This window comes from Bombina bombina, chromosome 4, assembly GCF_027579735.1.
Source record: "Bombina bombina isolate aBomBom1 chromosome 4, aBomBom1.pri, whole genome shotgun sequence".
NCBI classification, from domain to species: Eukaryota; Metazoa; Chordata; class Amphibia; order Anura; family Bombinatoridae; genus Bombina; species Bombina bombina.
Genome location: NC_069502.1, coordinates 873,619,227 through 873,639,628, shown reverse-complemented (window position 1 = coordinate 873,639,628; position 20,402 = coordinate 873,619,227). Strand labels below are relative to the sequence as shown.

The window sequence follows — 20,402 nt, the reverse complement described above, 5'->3', positions numbered from 1 at the left end:
GCAGGTTCTCACAAGAGAACCTGCAGTCCGTATTTATAAAGCAGCGGTCATCAGACTGCTGCTTCCCTAACCTTTCGCCACCTCTTAGGTGGCGAATTTCAATCTCTCTGGTCTCGTCCGACTGGGGAGATTGACAGCTCCTGCCCGCACGTGATTGGCTGTGCACGGGCAGGATTTCACGCAAGTGCAAAATAGCGCTCATGTGCAATTCTGAATTCCGGCAGCGGAATTCAGCCTGAGGGGCGCGTATGTGCGCCCATGTCCGCCGCTGATTGATAAATCGACCCCTTATTGTGCATTTATGTACTCCCATGCTCCACATGCCCAACATACATAAATACATACTCACCTGTAACAAGCTACTCTAACTAAACAAATATGCACACTCACCTGTACCAAGCGTCACTTGGACAGAACAAATATGCACACCAACCTGTGACTTACACCATTGCCAGGTTTGCTGAATTTAAGTTTTGACCAAAAAGAAAGAATATTTAAACTCTCTAGCAGGCTGCTTGTGTATTGCACACTTACCTTTGATCCAAGTATCTTAGCCACAACATACATGCACACTCACCTGTAACCTTTGTGGCTCATTCATAACATACATGTACATTTACCTGTAACCCTCATCTTATGTACCTCATGTAAAACATGTGCTCACTAACCTGTAACCTTCGCCTCTTATACAAAGCCACTTACCTGTAACCCATATTTCTCACACACCACATATGTGGATACTCACCAGTAACCCACATTCCTTATGCACCACATGTGCACATTAACCTGTAACTCATCTCTTACAACAAAACATAAATGCACACTTACCAGTAACACTTGTCCCTCAAGCGCAGCAAACATGCACACTAACCTGTAAACCTCATCTCTAATAACAAAATACACGTGCACACTCACCAGTAACCTGTGTCCGTCACACACACAATACAAGGGCACACTCACCAGTAAGATGTGTCCACCATACACAATACAAGTGCACACTCACCTGTAACCTATGTCCCTAAAACACAACATACAGTGCGTTAAGAAAGTTGCATAAAACACAACAAATACATTCAAAATTACAGTAACACTCATGTAAACACTATTATTCATATAAATACTAAAAAAAAAGTTAAGGGTTAAAAGGCATATGGTATATGACAAGGTGTTTGACTACAAAGGGCTATATTGTATATACAGTATACATCCATATACACGTCTAAATGTGTGTGTATGTATATATATATATATATATATATATATATATATATATGTATATATATGTGTGTGTTTATAGATGTGTGTACAGATGTATATAAGTGTTTTTCTGGGCTATAACATTCCTGCTTCAACTATGCATTTAAGAATGAGCCTCCCTGGCTTTATACACAATTCCAATGTCCTATAATGAGAGCACCTGAACAACTGGGGGGTGGGGTGCTAGAAACCATGAAGTTGGTTAGTCTTAAAGGAAGATTAAATATATATTTCTATGTATTTCTGATAATGTTAATGTAAAATAGATATCTATACCTATCTATCTATAGGAATTGATATACAGGTACATGAATATATAGATATATATATAGAAATATGCAGAAGAGTAAAGAGCCTGGAATCAGTTCAATAACGGAAAATACTTTATTACAATCCATTAAAAACAGGTCCACAATAGTATTGGTGCTAGAGCTGCAACAACTAATCGTCATAATCGATAATAATCGATGTTGTCAACGAATCTCATAATCGATTGGTTGGTTTGCAATTAGTTGGTCTGTGCACAACACCAGCTGCTTCACTCCACTGAGCTCCTGCACATGATATTGTGTTTTATGGTTATGCCCTTAGCCTAAAAGACGTCTACAGACATTTTACTTTTCACTTTTTACAGACAGTATAAGTACCCCTGGCTTATGTGCAACCCAGATATAATAGGAGTCATCATTTGGATTGTTTATATTAAATCCGGTGATTTGGGACTATGCTTTTGCATGATATAGTGCTGAGCTTGTTATTTATACCTAGCCCCTAGATTGATGGGAGTTGCTATTTGAACTGATGTGCACTTTTATCTGTTTGCACAATTTTTAGCGGATTGCTTGCTATTGCTGATTATATGTACTGTATAAATAAATGTGTAAGGCTTTGTCCTGTTATTGATATATAGTCATTAGTGCTTTCGATTTGTTTTATGTTGTTTTTTTTATATTTTTAATCAATTGTGATATGTTCCAGATTCAAACTTTATAAGTATAAATTTGTTATTTTTAGAGCGGGCTAGATATTTTCCCCTAACCTTATAGCTGGTTATTTACCATTGCATATAGATATTCAAGATATTTTTTATGTTAGAATGAAGTCAAGGGTTACTTTATTGAGAGGCCCCTTGCCAAGGAGGAAGTTCTACCTCTTTTCAAACAGTTTTTGGTTTTGTTTAATTATAAAACTGCTCTGCTGTTTTAAAATTGGACAAACAGTTGTGTTAATGTAAAGTTTTAGTCTGAAGTTTATATTTGTAACACTCAGTATGTGGATTCTATTTAAAATATACGAAACAATTATTGATTATTTTTTAAGCCGATTTATCGAAAAAATAATCAGCCGATTATTCGATTATGAAAATAATCGTTAGTTGCAGCCCTAATTGGTGCTAAGGTGGTGTCTGTCAGATCCGCTGATGCTTTTCAGCTGTCATGCCGTAGTCATAGCATGGATACTGACAGATACACCTGTGTATTTAAATCAAGAGATACTCTCTGATAGGTTAAAATCAAAAAGACAACATCCGACTTTAATTGTTATTTAAAGTTGTATAAGCACAATATATGGTTTTATGGCCCCAAACGTGGAAAGAAAATTGATACTAACAAACAAGTTAAATGATGTTTGTATATAATCACATTGACACTAAGTTAAACAAAGTGAATGAATTATAGCGTTGGGGTGCACTATGCTGAACTGTCTTGTAATGCCTGTGTCAGAGCAAGCAGAGGGGCAGGGGTATAAGGGGGTAGGGGACCAGAGATATTATATTGTATTAGTGATTAGTAATTGATCATTAATGTCGCTACCATCCTACTCTGTAAAGGTGTTTTACTTGTCATGGGTCAATTTTTCTACTAATTGAAGATAAGATGACAAAACCTTTATTTTAATGTTATCGTTGTTAATTGTTCTTCTACAGAGGGTTTGGGGTACACTCACCTATGAGTGAGTGTGTATTAACCAACATTTCCATTTATTAGTTTATTTTATGGTAGTTCAGCACCCTTATTGCCAAAAATGTATGAGATCATATTCACTATTTAGATCTAGTGGTTGTCTGGTCTTTAATGTGAGAATCCAAAAGACCTCCTGTTTTGCAAGTAGGAGGTCTATGTCACCCCCAGGTTTTGGTCTCAGTACATGGTCAACAATGGTCCACCTTAACCCATCTGGTTTCTTGTTATGTACATATTTGAAATGAGACATGGGAGGTGTGGTCAATATGCCATTCTTTATATTGCAGATATGTTCCCGTATCCGGGATCTGATCTCCCTTAAAGTCATACCCATATATTGTAGGTTACAGTATGTACAAGTCAGTAAATAAATAACATACGTGGATCTACAGTTATAGCACATCTTATGGGCATACGGAGCCCCAGTATTGGTGCTAGTAAAACCATCCCCCCATCTGTACAAATTCAAAAAGTGGCACTTAAATACCCCCTTAGTGGAGAGTCAAGAGCTCTGGGTATTAGTAATGCTCCTCAAACACATTGGAGACACCCTATTCCCTATTGTCAACCCTTTCCTATAGGCAAAGCGACAGCCACTTCTTACAATGTCAACTAGATCATGGTCTGCGGTTAACACTGAGAAGTGTTTTTTAATTATTCCACAGATTTGGTGGAACTGGTCGCTGTAGGAGGCGATAAAGGTTGTTTTACGTGTCTGTTCAGTAATTCTAGACCCACCACTGTCTTCTTGTGTAGGAACTCTTCTCTATCCTATAGTTCAATTGATCTCCTGATCCCTCTAACCATTGGTTCTGGTTGGGACCTAGATACCAGTCTGCCAGTGAGTTCATCAGCCTGCTCTTAAAAGCTCAAATCATTCAATTTCTCCGGACTCTGATGAGCTGTCCTTTCGTGATGGCCTTGAAAACCCAATTAGGGTGTCCACTCCTTGCATGTAGCAAGGAGTTACCAGCTGAAGGTTTACGGTAAATTTTAGTGTCGATATGGCACTCACTGGCAGAGGTGGAGCCCATAAGGAATACATCCAGATAATTAATATGTGACTTATTGTACTCGTGAATAAATGAAAGACCTATCATGTTGTCATTGAGTTTATGCATGAAAGCTTCCATCAAAAGCTCATCACCCTGCCAAATCAAAATCAAGTCGTCTATGAACCTCTTATAAAAGGAGATATGAGGTTTAAAGGGGTTGTCATCCCCAAAGATGTGGACCTGCTCCCACCAACCCACAAAAAGGTTGGCGTAGGAGAGGGCAAACTTTGCTCCCATCGCAGTACCATATCTCTGGAGATAAAACACCCCATCAAACCTAAAATAATTGTGTGTTAACAAGAACTTTGTTACCCTCAATATATAGTCACAGCTGGTGTCCTCATAAAGTAGTGACCTTCTCAGAAAAAAACTCAATTGCTTGACGTCCTTCCTCATGTGGAATTGAGGAGTATAGGGCATTAACGTCTATAGTCAGACAAGCTTGATTTTCTGACCAGCCCTGATCTTTCAATAATTCCAAAAGATGTTTGGTGTCTGTGAGGTGACTGTGTAGGGCCCCTACAAGGGGCTGGAGAATGGCATCAAGCAATTGGGACAAGTGTTCAGTTAGAGACCCAATTCCACTGACAAGTGGACGGCCCTGTACTCCTGATGTAGGTTTGTGGATTTTGGGTTAGTGGTTAAAAACATGGATTACAGGATTGTTAACATATAAATAAGTATAGGTGTTATCATCAAGGATGCCAATGTCCCTTCCCTCATCTAATAGGCATTTCAATCCCCTTTGATATCTAAGAGTGGGATCTTCTCTAAGATGCACATATTGATCTTTATCGTTAAGTTGTCTTAGTGCCTCGTTAACCGAGTCCTATTCATTACCACAATAGAGCCACCTTTATCCGCTGCGCTAATGATTAGGTTATCATTCTCCCGTAAACTTTTAAGTGTGTCCCTCTCATTTTTTTGTCAGATTGTTGTTAGAGTGTTTTAATCCTGTGATCTCTGACAATTCTGTAAGGTCTCTCTCTTCTCTACTTTGGAAAGTTTCCTAGTTGACCTCTGAAATGTATCGGATAAAAAGATGATATTTCTTTAAAATGTGGGGAGTTTTGCAGAATTGACACTAGCAGTGGTCCCCTCAGAGTAGAGGTCATCAAGAGCAATCAAGTGCCAAGTTTCCGGAAATGTAAGACTTGCATGTACCTCAGAACCATTATTAGTATCCTTCCCAGTGTAGTTAGCCTGCTGCGGGTCTTGTTTATAGAATTTTCTAAAAGTCAGATTCCTTATGTTATTGACATCTAATAATGTTTGAAAGAGGTTAAACTTGGCTGTGGGTACAAAATTCAAACCCATAATTAGGACTAATATCTCTGTATTAGTCAACGTATGGTCTGAAATGTTTACCACATTGTCTCTTCTGGGGGTATTGACTCGATCTGATCTGTTCCTGAGTTATGACTGTCAATTCGCTGTCCACGTCCTAGGGGATTTGTGTTTGTATTTTGTCCCCCCCCCCCCCTTTGGATCCTCTTGGGGGTGTCTGAAAAAACGGTTCTATGTCCATTGAATTCACACCTGTTCCCATAGTTTCAGTGTTAATTTGATATTTACTATTCAATTCATACTTTTGTTTGTCACTAGGGAGGATTGGAGGGTGAAAGTTCTTGTCTTGGGTCTTACTGTTTGTTGGTCTGCACTATTTTTAAGAGTGTTAATAAGATTGTGGGTGTCAGTGATAGAGGCTGAGGACTGGGGGTGTAGTCATACATTATCTCCTCCCCTCCTAAGCTGGATAAATCTTGAGATTCAGCCTCACTCTGAGAATCTTACTTTTTTACTGTCATTATACCTCCCTCTTCTACCTCTCTCCCTATGCGGGTAATAATTGTTTCTTTGTTGTGCTCGTTCCTTTCTGTTCCAAACATATACCCTGTTAAGGTCACAGTCAGATTGGTTCCTTAAATAATTTTTGTGTTTGATTTCCAACAGCAGAGTTTTTGCCTCTGAGATGCTTTGTTTAAGTATTGTATCAAATTCAGTACTAAGGGGCCACTCTCCTTTTATTCAACTCTGTTTGTATGATATCAATATGAACTGTAATTTAATAATTAATAGCATTGATTTTAGTGAGCAGTCAGATAAAGTATCATTCAATTGTGTGATGAAGTCAATGTCATCAGTGATAAAGGTTGGGAATTTATTCAACCTTAAAAGGGACAGTATACTATAAAATAGTTTTTCGCTTAATGTGCTTCCAATTACTTTATTTACCAGCTGCAGAGTATAAAATGTATGAGATTTGCCTTTTAAGGTTTATTTGTGTATATGAATTAGCTGATTTTGTGTTTTGAAGCCACAACCTAATACAATGGGTTGAGCTTGTTGGTATAATAAGATCTCATTACTTTATCAGATTGTGTACTGCTTCTTTATCTTATATCTGGCCATAATCCAATCACCAATACTTGGAGAGAACAATGGAAAATTAACATTTTATTACCTTATCTCTTCTATAACCCACTTGGAGTGTAATTTATTCTACTGGCTGTGTTAACACAGCTTGGCCTCAAGGCCAAAAACTTTCAGGATGGGTGGGGATACCACAGACTAAATAAACTATTTCAAATGCCAATATAAGGGTAATAGAAATACTTGTAAACAACTAAATACACTCCAGCAGGAACAAATGAAAGGGGATACATATTTTGAGTAAACTGTCCCTTTAACCCCCTAAGGATAATACCCATACCATGATACTTGGTCAAAATTTGTATATCCCATTTTACTTTGTTTTCCCATTTACAGGTGTATCTGTCAGTATCCACGCTATGACTATGGCATGACAGCCGAAACATTACAGCGGATCTGACAGATACACCACCTTAGAACCAATACTATTGTGGATCTGTTTTTAACGGATTGTAATAAATAAGTTTTTTCCGTTATTGAACTGACTCCAGGCTATATACTCTTCTGCATACCTTTGGGCCTGCTTCTTGTGAGCCACGGAGTCAACTTTGGAAGCTGCTACTAGCCTATCCAATGAGATGCGACCATGAAGGGGGGCGTGAGTAGGATACATGCTTGCGAGGACTAAGCTCTGTATCCCGCACATGCCAGGAGGCGGAAAGGATACGCTGTGTGAAGGGGACAGACTGGAGTTAAATAGGGTGTGCTAGATAGAGGCGCTGGTTCTTTGTTATTCATTGTCTGCTCCTTTTTCACTCTTTTCTCCTTAGTTCTCCTCAATTTCTAGGTACAAGGAACAGTGCTGAGACATCAAACTGAAGCACCTAAAATAAGGTGTATATCTACACACAGTAATTATTCCAAACAACCGGCTCTCTCCTGTTGCAAATAAACGATTCCACAGATTTTTCAATAAAAAACTGTACTTTATTTTAGGGGCTAAAATAAAATAGAGTTTTTTTATTGAAAAATCTGTAGAATCGTTTATTTGCAATAGGAGAGAGCCGGTTGTTTGGAATATTTACTGTGAGTAGATATACACCCTATTTTAGGTGCTTCAGTTTGATGTCTCAGCACTGTTCCTTGTACCTAGAAATTGAGGAGAACTAAGGAGAAAAGAGTGAAAAAGGAGCAGACAACGAATAAAGAACCAGCGCCTCTATCTAGCACACCCTATCTATCTACACAGTGTTCAGGAGAGACTGTGAGATGGCTGCGGTTCAGAATTTAAAGGAAAGTATTCACCCATATTGTACACATTTTCTATGGAGTTAAATACAGTGTTACCCCCCAGGACCAAGCGGATTGTCCTACCACTTGGAGAAACCTGCAAGGAGGATGAACCGTCTTGATGAGAGGAACAAACGGAGTTGGCTGTAGTGCTTTTTTTCTCCCCCAGGACCGAGCGGCAGTAACTCCCGAAGGAAGTCTTTTTTGCCATACACCGACAGTCTTCATTTCACTTTACTGTATACGCTATTTGCCGTCAATGCCGGCTTAGCAAGGAAACAAAAATTCCTACTGCTCCTAATTGGAAGTTTATGTTACGGTTAAACAATCTCTAAGACGGAAAAAGGTGTGCACATGGACTGGTACTTTTGTTTTATCATTCCGATATATAGAAATATGTATTTACAATAAAAATTATATTGTTCTGTATGTGAAGAAAATAGGAAAGTGAACTATTCACAACTCCTGTGAGGGTAGCGTGAGAGCGATATGTTTTAGGTTTTTTTCTTCTGCGCTTTCTATTGACTATGGGGAGAATACGATAAGGCGGTTGAGAGATTTGGTTAGCGTGTGTTGGGTTTCTCTTGCGCGCAAACTTTTTACTTTCAACATGTAATACGCACACAACAAACAAGTTTATGCTTGAGTGAAAGCGCTAAATAGCATGCCACTTGTAATCTGGCCCTAACTGTACCTAACTGTGGACTGTAACAAACAAAAGGTAATTTAAGTTTAGTTAACAACTTCAAACTACCAAAGAGCATTAGATCAAGTCAAAAGTCATCAGCATGATAAGTTTCATGAAAATACATTTAAGTCATGTCAGCTGTAAAACTGGATAAAAATCCTTAAAAATGTTGTGCAAATATATCTAGAATAATTATCTTTTCAAGGCAAAAGGTGGTCACACCAAATATTTATTTGATTTAGATTTTTCTTCTGCTTATTTTGAATTTTGTTTATTAATTAAAAATAATAATAATAATAATAATAGGTAAATATAATAAAATGGCTCAAAACAAAGTACATGTAAATTAAAATAATATTCTTAGTATCACACATATAGAAAATTCATATTTTTACCTCCAGTATGAGTTTTCAGATGTCTAATAAGATGTGCTTTCCGAGAAAAATATTTCCCACATTCATAACATGAAAATGCTCTTTCTCCTGTATGGATTTTCAGATGTCTCTTAAGATCCCATTCTCTAAGGAAACATTTCCTACATTCAGAACATGAAAATTCTTTCTCTCCTGTATGAATTTTCTCGTGTCTAATAAGTTCCCATTTCTGGTTGAAACCTTTTCCACATCCAGAACATGAATATGCTTTCACTTCCGTATGAATATTCTGGTGACTAATAACATGTGATTTCCTGTTAATACATTCCTCACATTCACAAGATAGATTCCCCATGTGGCTTTTTTGATTTGGAAAATGACAGGACGAAGCATCAGCACTCTGGCCATAACTAGGATTTCTGAAACTTGTGGTTCCATCTGTTAAAAAGAAATACAATAGGAGTAATGTTATTATATAATTACATTTTATTTGAGAACACTTTAGCTGTTTTGAATTAGTGCCCACTACAAGAGGAGGGGACCAGCTATGACCTCTAAACCTTTTCCTCAGCCTCCATGCTAAGGCTTAACGATAGTTTACTGGACACTAAGGACCTTAAAGGACTCTCCAGCACCCAATGTTTGTCAATCATTAAAATACTTGTTAATTACTGAAATAAAAAAAATAATGCTACTGCAGAATTTAAGTTATTTTTCTTTAATGAATTTAAAAATATTTAGAGCCTTTAAAAACATAATTTATATCTTACATGATAAATTAATTTCTTTCATGGTGGCAAGAGTCCACAAGCTGTTACGTATGGGATATACATTCCTACCAGGAGGAGGCAACGTTTCCCAAACCTCAAAAGCCTTTAAAACCCCTCCATCCTCACTCATACCTTAGTATGATGTATAGCCAAGTGGTGAGGTGTTTAGAAGAAGGAGTAAAAGCCAAAATGAGGAGCAGGAAAAAAATATGTGCTTAAAACAAAAAAAACAACCCCATACGGATGGGGTCTCGCCACCATGAAAGAAATGAATTTATCAGGTAAGATATAAATTATGTTTTCTTTCATATAGGTGGCTAGAGTCCACAAACTGTTATGTATAGGATCTAATAACTAAGATGTGGAAGTCCACAAGTAACAATTAGGGAGGGATTAAAACAAAAACAGCTTTTTTTGCTGAGAAATTAATCCATAACTCAAAAATAAATATAAGTATCCTGAAAAATCCACCACAAGAGAGAGTGACCAAACTATATACAGTATATAGGCCCAATTATCAAACTGAGATAACTGCATGAAGGACCTTTCTACCAAAGGCTGCTTCTGACGAAGCAAAAACATCAAAATGGTAAAAAAAATTAAAAGTATGCAGATAAGAACAAGTGGCTGTTTTGCAAATTTGATCAACTGAAGCCTCATTCTTGAAAGCCCAAGATGTGGAAACCAATATGGTAGAATGATCTGTAATTCTCTATGGCGGAGGCTGACCCGCCGAAAAATAAGCTTTGTGAATCAAAAAGTTTCATCCAAGAGTCTAAAGAAATAGCAGAGGCCTTCTGGCCTTTCTTAGGGCCAGAAAAAGAACAAACCGATTAGTCTGTCTGAAATCCTTAGTAGAATCAACATATTTTAATGCCCTAACATCCAAAGAATGTAAAGATTTTTCAGAAGCATTTTTTGGGTTAGAACGCAAGAAGGGAACCATAATTTCCCTATTAATGTTGTGTGTGGTAACAACTTTAGGTAGAAATTTAAATGTAGTCCGCAAAACAGCTTTATCTTGATGGAAAATCAGATAAAAAAAAATCACAAGAGATAGCAGACAATACAGAAACTCTTCTAGCAGAAGATAGCCAAAAGAAACAACACTTTCCATGAAAAAAGTTTAATGTCCAAAATATGCATAGGTTCTAAAAGTGGAGCCTGTAAAAAATGTAATATTAAGTTAAGACTCCAAGGAGTAGAAATAGGCAGAAAACAGGTTTAGTTCAGATCAAAGCCTGAACAAAAACAATGAACATCAGGAAGGTTAGCAGTCTTCCAATTAAATATATACAGAACTAGCAGAGATTTGTCCTTTTAAAGAAACTGGCAGATAAACATTTATCTAAACCATTCTACAAAAAACTGAAGAATTCTAAAAAAAATTGGCAGGAATAATCATAGTCGATACACCATGAAAACAAAATTTATGCTTACCTGATAAATGTATTTATTTCCAGGCATGAAGAGTACACAAATCATTCCAATAACTAGTGGGTTATTCACTTCTGGCCCAGCAGGAGGAGACAAAGAGCACCCCAGCAGAGCTGTTAAGTATCACCTCCCTTACCCATAACCCCCAGTGATTTGACCAAAGGGAAATGGAAAAAACATAATTTATGCTTACCTGATAAATTTATTTCTCTTGTAGTGTAGTCAGTCCACGGGTCATCCATTACTTATGGAATATATCTCTTCCTAACAGGAAGCTGCAAGAGGATCACCCAGCAGAGCTGCTACATAGCTCCTCCCCTCACATGTCATATTCAGTCATTCGACCAAAGCAGACGAGAAAGGAGAAACCATAGGGTGCAGTGGTGACTGGAGTTTAATTAAAATTTAGGACTGCCTTAAAGACAGGGCGGGCCGTGGACTGACTACACTACAAGAGAAATAAATTTATCAGGTAAGCATAAATTATGTTTTCTCTTGTTAAGTGTAGTCAGTCCACGGGTCATCCATTACTTATGGAATACCAATACCAAAGCTAAAGTACACGGATGAAGGGAGGGACAAGGCAGGAACATTAAACAGAAGGAACCACTGCCTGAAGTACCTTTCTCCCAAAAATAGCCTCCGAAGAAGCAAAAGTGTCAAATTTGTAAAATTTTGAAAAGGTGTGAAGCGAAGACCAAGTCGCAGCCTTGCAAATCTGTTCAACAGAGGCCTCATTTTTAAAGGCCCAGGTGGAAGCCACAGCTCTAGTAGAATGAGCTGTAATCCTTTCAGGAGGCTGCTGTCCAGCAGTCTCATAGGCTAAACGTATTATGCTACGAAGCCAAAAAGAGAGAGAGGTAGCCGAAGCCTTTTGACCTCTTCTCTGTCCAGAGTAAACGACAAACAGGGAAGAAGTTTGACGAAAATCTTTAGTTGCCTGCAAATAGAACTTCAGGGCACGGACTACGTCCAAATTATGCAAAAGTCGTTCCTTCTTTGAAGAAGGGTTAGGACACAGTGATGGAACAACAATTTCTTGATTGATATTCCTGTTAGTAACTACCTTAGGTAAGAACCCAGGTTTAGTACGCAGAACTACCTTGTCTGAATGAAAAATCAGATAAGGAGAATCACAATGTAAGGCAGATAACTCAGAGACTCTTCGAGCCGAGGAAATAGCCATCAAAAACAAAACCTTCCAGGATAACAGCTTGATATCAATGGAATGAAGGGGTTCAAATGGAACGCCTTGAAGAACATTAAGAACTAAGTTTAAGCTCCACGGCGGAGCAACAGTCTTAAACACAGGCTTAATCCTAGTTAAAGCCTGACAAAAAGCCTGAACGTCTGGAACTTCAGCCAGACGTTTGTGTAGAAGAATAGACAGAGCAGAAATCTGTCCCTTTAACGAACTAGCAGATAAGCCCTTTTCTAAACCCTCTTGTAGAAAGGACAATATCCTAGGAATCCTAACCTTACTCCATGAGTAACTCTTGGATTCGCACCAATATAAATATTTAGGCCATATCTTATGGTAAATTTTTCTGGTAACAGGCTTCCTAGCCTGTATTAAGGTATCAATAACCGACTCCGAGAAGCCACGCTTTGATAGAATCAAGCGTTCAATCTCCATGCAGTCAGCCTCAGAGAAATTAGATTTGGATGTTTGAAAGGACCCTGAATTAGAAGGTACTGTCTCAGAGGTAGAGACCACGGTGGACAGGACGACATGTCCACTAGGTCTGCATACCAGGTCCTGCGTGGCCACGCAGGCGCTATCAGGATCACCGAAGCTCTCTCCTGTTTGATCTTGGCAATCAAACGAGGAAGCATCGGGAATGGTGGAAACACATAAGCCATGTTGAAGACCCAAGGGGCTGTCAGAGCATCTATCAGCACCGCTCCCGGGTCCCTGGACCTGGATCCGTAACAAGGAAGCTTGGCGTTCTGGCGAGACGCCATGAGATCCAGATCTGGTTTGCCCCAACGAAGAATCAGTTGAGCAAAGACCTCCGGATGAAGTTCCCACTCCCCCGGATGAAAAGTCTGGCGACTTAGAAAATCCGCCTCCCAGTTCTCTACGCCTGGGATGTAAATCGCTGACAGGTGGCAAGAGTGAGACTCTGCCCAGCGAATTATCTTTGAGACTTCCAACATCACTAGGGAACGTCTGGTTCCCCCTTGATGGTTGATGTAAGCCACAGTCGTGATGTTGTCCGACTGAAATCTGATGAACCTCAGAGTTGCTAACTGAGGCCAAGCTAGGAGAGCATTGAATATTGCTCTTAATTCCAGAATATTTATTGGGAGGAGTTTCTCCTCCTGAGTCCATAATCCGTGAGCTTTCAGGGAGTTCCAGACTGCGCCCCAGCCTAGAAGGCTGGCGTCTGTTGTTACAATCGTCCAATCTGGCCTGCGAAAGGTCATCCCCTTGGACAGATGTGGCCGAGAGAGCCACCATAGAAGAGAATCTCTGGTCTGTTGATCCAGACTTAGTAGGGGGGACAAATCTGAGTAATCCCCGTTCCACTGACTTAGCATGCACAATTGCAGCGGTCTGAGATGCAGGCGCGCAAATGGTACTATGTCCATTGCCGCTACCATTAAGCCGATTACTTCCATGCACTGAGCTACTGACGGGTGTGGAATGGAACGAAGGACACGGCAAGCATTTAGAAGTTTTGATAACCTGGCCTCTGTCAGGTAAATTTTCATCTCTACAGAATCTATAAGAGTCCCTAGAAAGGGAACTCTTGTAAGTGGTAATAGAGAACTCTTTTCCACGTTCACCTTCCACCCATGCGACCTCAGAAATGCCAGAACTATCTCTGTATGAGACTTGGCAGTTTGAAAACTTGACGCTTGTATCAGAATGTCGTCTAGGTACGGAGTCACCGCTATGCCTCGCGGTCTTAGTACCGCCAGAAGTGAGCCCAGAACTTTTGTAAAGATTCTTGGAGCCGTAGCTAATCCGAAGGGAAGAGCTACAAACTGGTAATGCCTGTCTAGGAAAGCAAATCTTAGGTACCGATAATGATCCTTGTGAATCGGTATGTTAAGGTAGGCATCCTTTAAATCCACTGTGGTCATGTACTGACCCTCTTGGATCATGGGAAGGATGGTTCGAATAGTTTCCATTTTGAATGATGGAACTCTTAGAAATTTGTTTAGGATTTTTAAGTCCAAGATTGGTCTGAAGGTTCCCTCTTTCTTGGGAACCACAAATAGATTTGAATAGAATCCCTGCCCGTGTTCCGTCCGCGGAACTGGGTGGATCACCCCCATTAGTAAAAGGTCTTGTACACAGCGTAGAAACGCCTCTTTCTTTATTTGGTTTGCTGATAACCTTGAAAGATGAAATCTCCCTCGTGGAGGAGAAGTTTTGAAGTCCAGGAGATATCCCTGAGATATGATCTCCAACGCCCAGGGATCCTGGACATCTCTTGCCCAAGCCTGGGCGAAGAGAGAAAGTCTGCCCCCCACTAGATCCGTTTCCGGATAGGGGGCCCTCTCTTCATGCTGTCTTGGGGGCAGCAGCAGGTTTCTTGGCCTGCTTGTCCTTGTTCCAGGACTGGTTAACTTTCCAGCCCTGCCTGTAACGAGCAACAGCTCCTTCCTGTTTTGGAGCGGAGGAAGTTGATGCTGCTCCAGCCTTGAAGTTACGAAAGGCACGAAAATTAGACTGTTTGGCCTTTGATTTGGCCCTGTCCTGAGGTAGAGCATGGCCCTTACCTAACGTAATGTCAGCTATAATTTCTTTCAAGCCGGGCCCGAATAAGGTCTGCCCTTTGAAAGGAATATTAAGCAATTTAGATTTAGAAGTCACGTCAGCTGACCAGGATTTAAGCCATAGCGATCTGCGCGCTTGGATGGCGAATCAGGAGTTCTTAGCCGTAAGTTTGGTTAAATGTACGACGGCATCAGAAACAAATGCGTTAGCTAGCTTAAGTGCTTTAAGCTTGTTCATAATTTCATCCAATGGAGCTGTGCGAATGGCCTCTTCCAGAGACTCAAACCAGAATGCCGCCGCAGCAGTGACAGGCGCAATGCATACAAGGGGCTGTAAGATAAAACCTTATTGAACAAACATTTTCTTAAGGTAACCCTCTAATTTCTTATCCATTGGATCTGAAAAGGCACAACTATCCTCCACCGGGATAGTGGTACGCTTAGCTAAAGTAGAAACTGCTCCCTCCACCTTAGGGACCATCTGCCATAAGTCTCGTGTGGTGGCGTCTATAGGAAACATTTTCCTAAATATGGGAGGAGGGGAAAAGGGCACACCAGGTCTATCCCACTCCTTGCTAATAATCTCTGTAAGCCTTTTAGGTATAGGAAACACGTCAGTACACACCGGTACCGCATAGTATCTATCCAACCTACATAATTTTTCTGGAATTGCAACCGTGTTACAATCATTCAGAGCCGCTAATACCTCCCCTAGCAATATGCGGAGGTTCTCAAGCTTAAATTTAAAATTAGAAATCTCTGAATCCAGTCTCCCTGGATCAGATCCGTCACCCACAGAATGAAGCTCTCCGTCTTCACGTTCTGCAAACTGTGACGCAGTATCTGACATGGCTCTCACTTCATCCGTGCGCTATGTCCTTAACCCAGAGCTATCGCGCTTGCCTCTTAATTCTGGCAATTTAGATAATACTTCTGTCATAACAGTAGCCATGTCTTGCAAAGTGATTTGTAAGGGCCTCCCTGATGTACTTGGCGCCACAAAATCACGCACCTCCTGAGCGGGAGGCGAAGGTACTGACACGTGAGGAGAGTTAGTCGGCATAACTTCCCCCTCGTTGTCTGGTGATAATTTCTTTACATGTAAAGATTGACTTTTATTTAAAGTAGCATCAATGCAATTAGTACATAAATTTCTATTGGGCTCCACATTGGCCTTTAAACATAGTGAACAAAGAGATTCATCTGTGTCAGACATGTTTAAACAGACTAGCAATGAGACTAGCAAGCTTGGAAATACTTTTCTAAATAAATTTACAAGCAATATAAAAAACGCTACTGTGCCTTTAAGAAGCACAAAAACAGAATTTATGTTTACCTGATAAATTACTTTCTCCAACGGTGTGTCCGGTCCACGGCGTCATCCTTACTTGTGGGATATTCTCTTCCCCAACAGGAAATGGCAAAGAGCCCAGCAAAGCTGGTCACATGATCCCTCCTAGGCTCCGCCTACCCCAGTCATTCAACCGACGTAAAGGAGGAATATTTGCATAGGAGAAACCATATGATACCGTGGTGACTGTAGTTAAAGAAAATAAATTATCAGACCTGATTAAAAAACCAGGGCGGGCCGTGGACCGGACACACCGTTGGAGAAAGTAATTTATCAGGTAAACATAAATTCTGTTTTCTCCAACATCGGTGTGTCCGGTCCACGGCGTCATCCTTACTTGTGGGAACCAATACCAAAGCTTTAGGACACGGATGAAGGGAGGGAGCAAATCAGGTCACCTAAATGGAAGGCACCACGGTTTGCAAAACCTTTCTCCCAAAAATAGCCTCAGAAGAAGCAAAAGTATCAAACTTGTAAAATTTGGTAAAAGTGTGCAGTGAAGACCAAGTCGCTGCCCTACATATCTGATCAACAGAAGCCTCGTTCTTGAAGGCCCATGTGGAAGCCACAGCCCTAGTGGAATGAGCTGTGATTCTTTCAGGAGGCTGCCGTCCGGCAGTCTCATAAGCCAATCTGATGATGCTTTTAATCCAAAAAGAGAGAGAGGTAGAAGTTGCTTTTTGACCTCTCCTTTTACCAGAATAAACAACAAACAAGGAAGATGTTTGTCTAAAATCCTTTGTAGCATCTAAATAGAATTTTAGAGCGCGAACAACATCCAAATTGTGCAACAAACGTTCCTTCTTTGAAACTGGATTCGGACACAAAGAAGGCACGACTATCTCCTGGTTAATGTTTTTGTTAGAAACAACTTTCGGAAGAAAACCAGGTTTAGTACGTAAAACCACCTTATCTGCATGGAAAACCAGATAAGGAGGAGAACACTGCAGAGCAGATAATTCTGAAACTCTTCTAGCAGAAGAAATTGCAACCAAAAACAAAACTTTCCAAGATAATAACTTAATATCAATGGAATGCAAGGGTTCAAACGGAACCCCCTGAAGAACTGAAAGAACTAAGTTGAGACTCCAAGGAGGAGTCAAAGGTTTGTAAACAGGCTTGATTCTAACCAGAGCCTGAACAAAGGCTTGAACATCTGGCACAGCTGCCAGCTTTTTGTGAAGTAACACAGACAAGGCAGAAATCTGTCCCTTCAAGGAACTTGCCAATAATCCTTTCTCCAATCCTTCTTGAAGAAAGGATAGAATCTTAGGAATCTTTACCTTGTTCCAAGGGAATCCTTTAGATTCACACCAACAGATATATTTTTTCCATATTTTGTGGTAAATTTTTCTAGTTACAGGCTTTCTGGCCTGAACAAGAGTATCAATAACAGAATCTGAGAACCCTCGTTTTGATAAGATCAAGCGTTCAATCTCCAAGCAGTCAGCTGGAGTGAGACCAGATTCGGATGTTCGAACGGACCTTGAACAAGAAGGTCTCGTCTCAAAGGTAGCTTCCATGGTGGAGCCGATGACATATTCACCAGATCTGCATACCAAGTCCTGCGTGGCCACGCAGGAGCTATCAAGATCACCGACGCCCTCTCCTGATTGATCCTGGCTACCAGCCTGGGGATGAGAGGAAACGGCGGGAATACATAAGCTAGTTTGAAGGTCCAAGGTGCTACTAGTGCATCTACTAGAGTCGCCTTGGGATCCCTGGATCTGGACCCGTAGCAAGGAACCTTGAAGTTCTGACGAGAGGCCAAAGTTAAACACTAAAAAACTCTAAGCCATCTCCGTGGAGATGTTGCCTGTACAACGGCAAAGAGAATGACTGGGGTAGGCGGAGCCTAGGAGGGATCATGTGACCAGCTTTGCTGGGCTCTTTGCCATTTCCTGTTGGGGAAGAGAATATCCCACAAGTAAGGATGACGCCGTGGACCGGACACACCTATGTTGGAGAAAAGCTGTCACAGTTGAAATAACAATGAACCAAAATAGTTATAGCAACCAATTTTTCACAGTAAATGTATTAATTTAGCAAAGGATTGCACCCACCAGCAAATGGATGATTAACCCCTTAATACCCAAAAACGGATTAACAATTTAATAATTAACGTTTTTCTCACAGTCAAAACACACTGTCACAGGTCTGCTGTGACTGATTACCTCCCTCAAAATGAATTTTGAAGACCCCTGAGCTCTCTAGAGACGATCTGGATCATGGAGGATGAAGTAGACAGATTGTGACTGAATTTTTACTGCGCAAAAAAGCGCTAAAATAGGCCCCTCCCACTCATATTACAACAGTGGGGAAGCTCAGAAAACTGTTTCTATGCAGAAAACAAAGATGGCCATGTGGTAAAAATCATGCCCCAATAAGTTTTATCACCAAGTACCTCACAAAAAACGATTAACATGCCAGTAAACGTTTTAAACATACATTTGAAAAGTTATGAAGTGTTATTAATAAGCCTGCTACCAGTCGCTTTTACTGCAGTTAAGGCTTATACATTATTTCAGTATTAACAGTATTTTCAGAGTCAATTCCATTCCTTAGAAAAATACATTCAGTGTACACACACTCATCAGCCTAATACCAGTCGCTATCACTGCATTTAAGGCTGAACTTACTTTACATTGGTATCAGCAGTATTTTCTCAGTCAATTCCATTCCTCAGAAAAATAATTACTGCACATACCTCATTTGCAGGGGGCCCTGCATGCTATTCCCCTTCTCTGAAGTTACCTCACTCCTCAGATGAGAACAGCCAGTGGATCTTAGTTACGTCTGCTAAGATCATAGAAAACGCAGGCAGATTCTTCTTCTAATGCTGCCTGAGAATAAACAGCACACTCCGGTGCCATTTAAAATAACAAACTTTTGATTGTAGAAATAAACTAAGTTAAAAAACACCACATACCTCTCACAGCGACCTATCTAGTTAGGCTGCAAGAGAATGACTGAATATGACATGTGAGGGGAGGAGCTATGTAGCAGCTCTGCTGGGTGATCCTCTTGCAGCTTCCTGTTAGGAAGAGATATATTCCATAAGTAATGGATGACCCGTGGACTGACTACACTTAACAAGAGAAAGAAGATAACACAAAGGTATAGAGGTGCCTGAGGTTTTTACAAAAAAACTACCACCTAAATATAAATAAGGACGGGTCGTGGACTTTCCATGCCTGGAAAGAAAGAAATTTATCAGGTAAGCATAAATGTTTTTCTTTCCTATGGCATGTAGAGTCCACAAATCATTCCAATTACTAGTGGGAACCAATACCCAAAGCTAGAGGACACACAATTAAAGGAAGGGAGAACAAAACAGGCAGACCTAAACCGAAGGCACCACCGCTTGAAGAACTTTTCTCCCATAAGAAGCCTCAGGCGAGGCAAAAGTATCAAATTTTGAAAAAGTATGAATAGAGGACCATGTGGCCGCCTTGCAAATTTGCTCCACCGAAGCTTCATTTTTTAAAGCCCAGGAAGAAAAGACAGCTCTAGTGGAATGAGCTGTAATTCTCTCAGGAGGCTGTTGTCCAGCGGTCTCATAAGTTAAACGGATAATACTTCTCAACCAGAGAGAACGAGTGGTAGAAGTGGCCTTCTGACCCCTATGCTTTCCAGAGAAAACAACAAACAGGGCAGGTCTGCCGAAAATCTTTAGTTGCTTAAAGGTAAAATTTTAAAGCACGCCCAACATCCAAGTTATGCAAAAGACGTTCCTTCTGGGAAGAAGGATTGGGACAAAAAGAGGGAACAACAATTTCCTGATTAATATTGCAATCCGACACTACCTTAGGGAGAAAACCCAGCTTAGTACGGAGGATCGCCTTATTAGCATGAAAAATAAGGTAAGGGGAATCACACTGTAGAGCCGAAAGTTCAGAAACTCTGCGAGCAGAAGAAATAGCCTGTTGCAAAACTCTAAGAACAAGATTAAGGCTCCAAGGAGGAGCAACAGGTTTAAACACAGGCCTGATTCTAACCAATGCCTGAACAAAAGACAACATCTGGCAGAACTGCCAGACGTTTATGCAAAAGAATAGTCATTGCAGAAATCTGACCCTTTAGAGTACTGACTGACAAACCTTTCTCCAGG

General features: G+C 40.3%; 1 protein-coding gene across 1 annotated transcript in view; it reads right to left on the bottom strand.

Annotated features, from left to right (window-relative positions):
- Positions 1–4,616: 4,616 nt before the first annotated feature.
- Positions 4,617–20,402, bottom strand: part of LOC128658033 (gastrula zinc finger protein XlCGF66.1) — a 77,308-nt gene continuing 61,522 nt past the window's right edge. Inside the window, exons 10-12 of the mRNA XM_053712480.1 lie at positions 9,023–9,439; positions 5,441–5,568; positions 4,617–4,805 (exon numbers count right to left, since the gene is read on the bottom strand). Coding sequence (XP_053568455.1) covers positions 4,617–4,805; positions 5,441–5,568; positions 9,023–9,439 — 734 coding nt within the window. The remainder of the gene's footprint in view (positions 4,806–5,440; positions 5,569–9,022; positions 9,440–20,402) is intronic.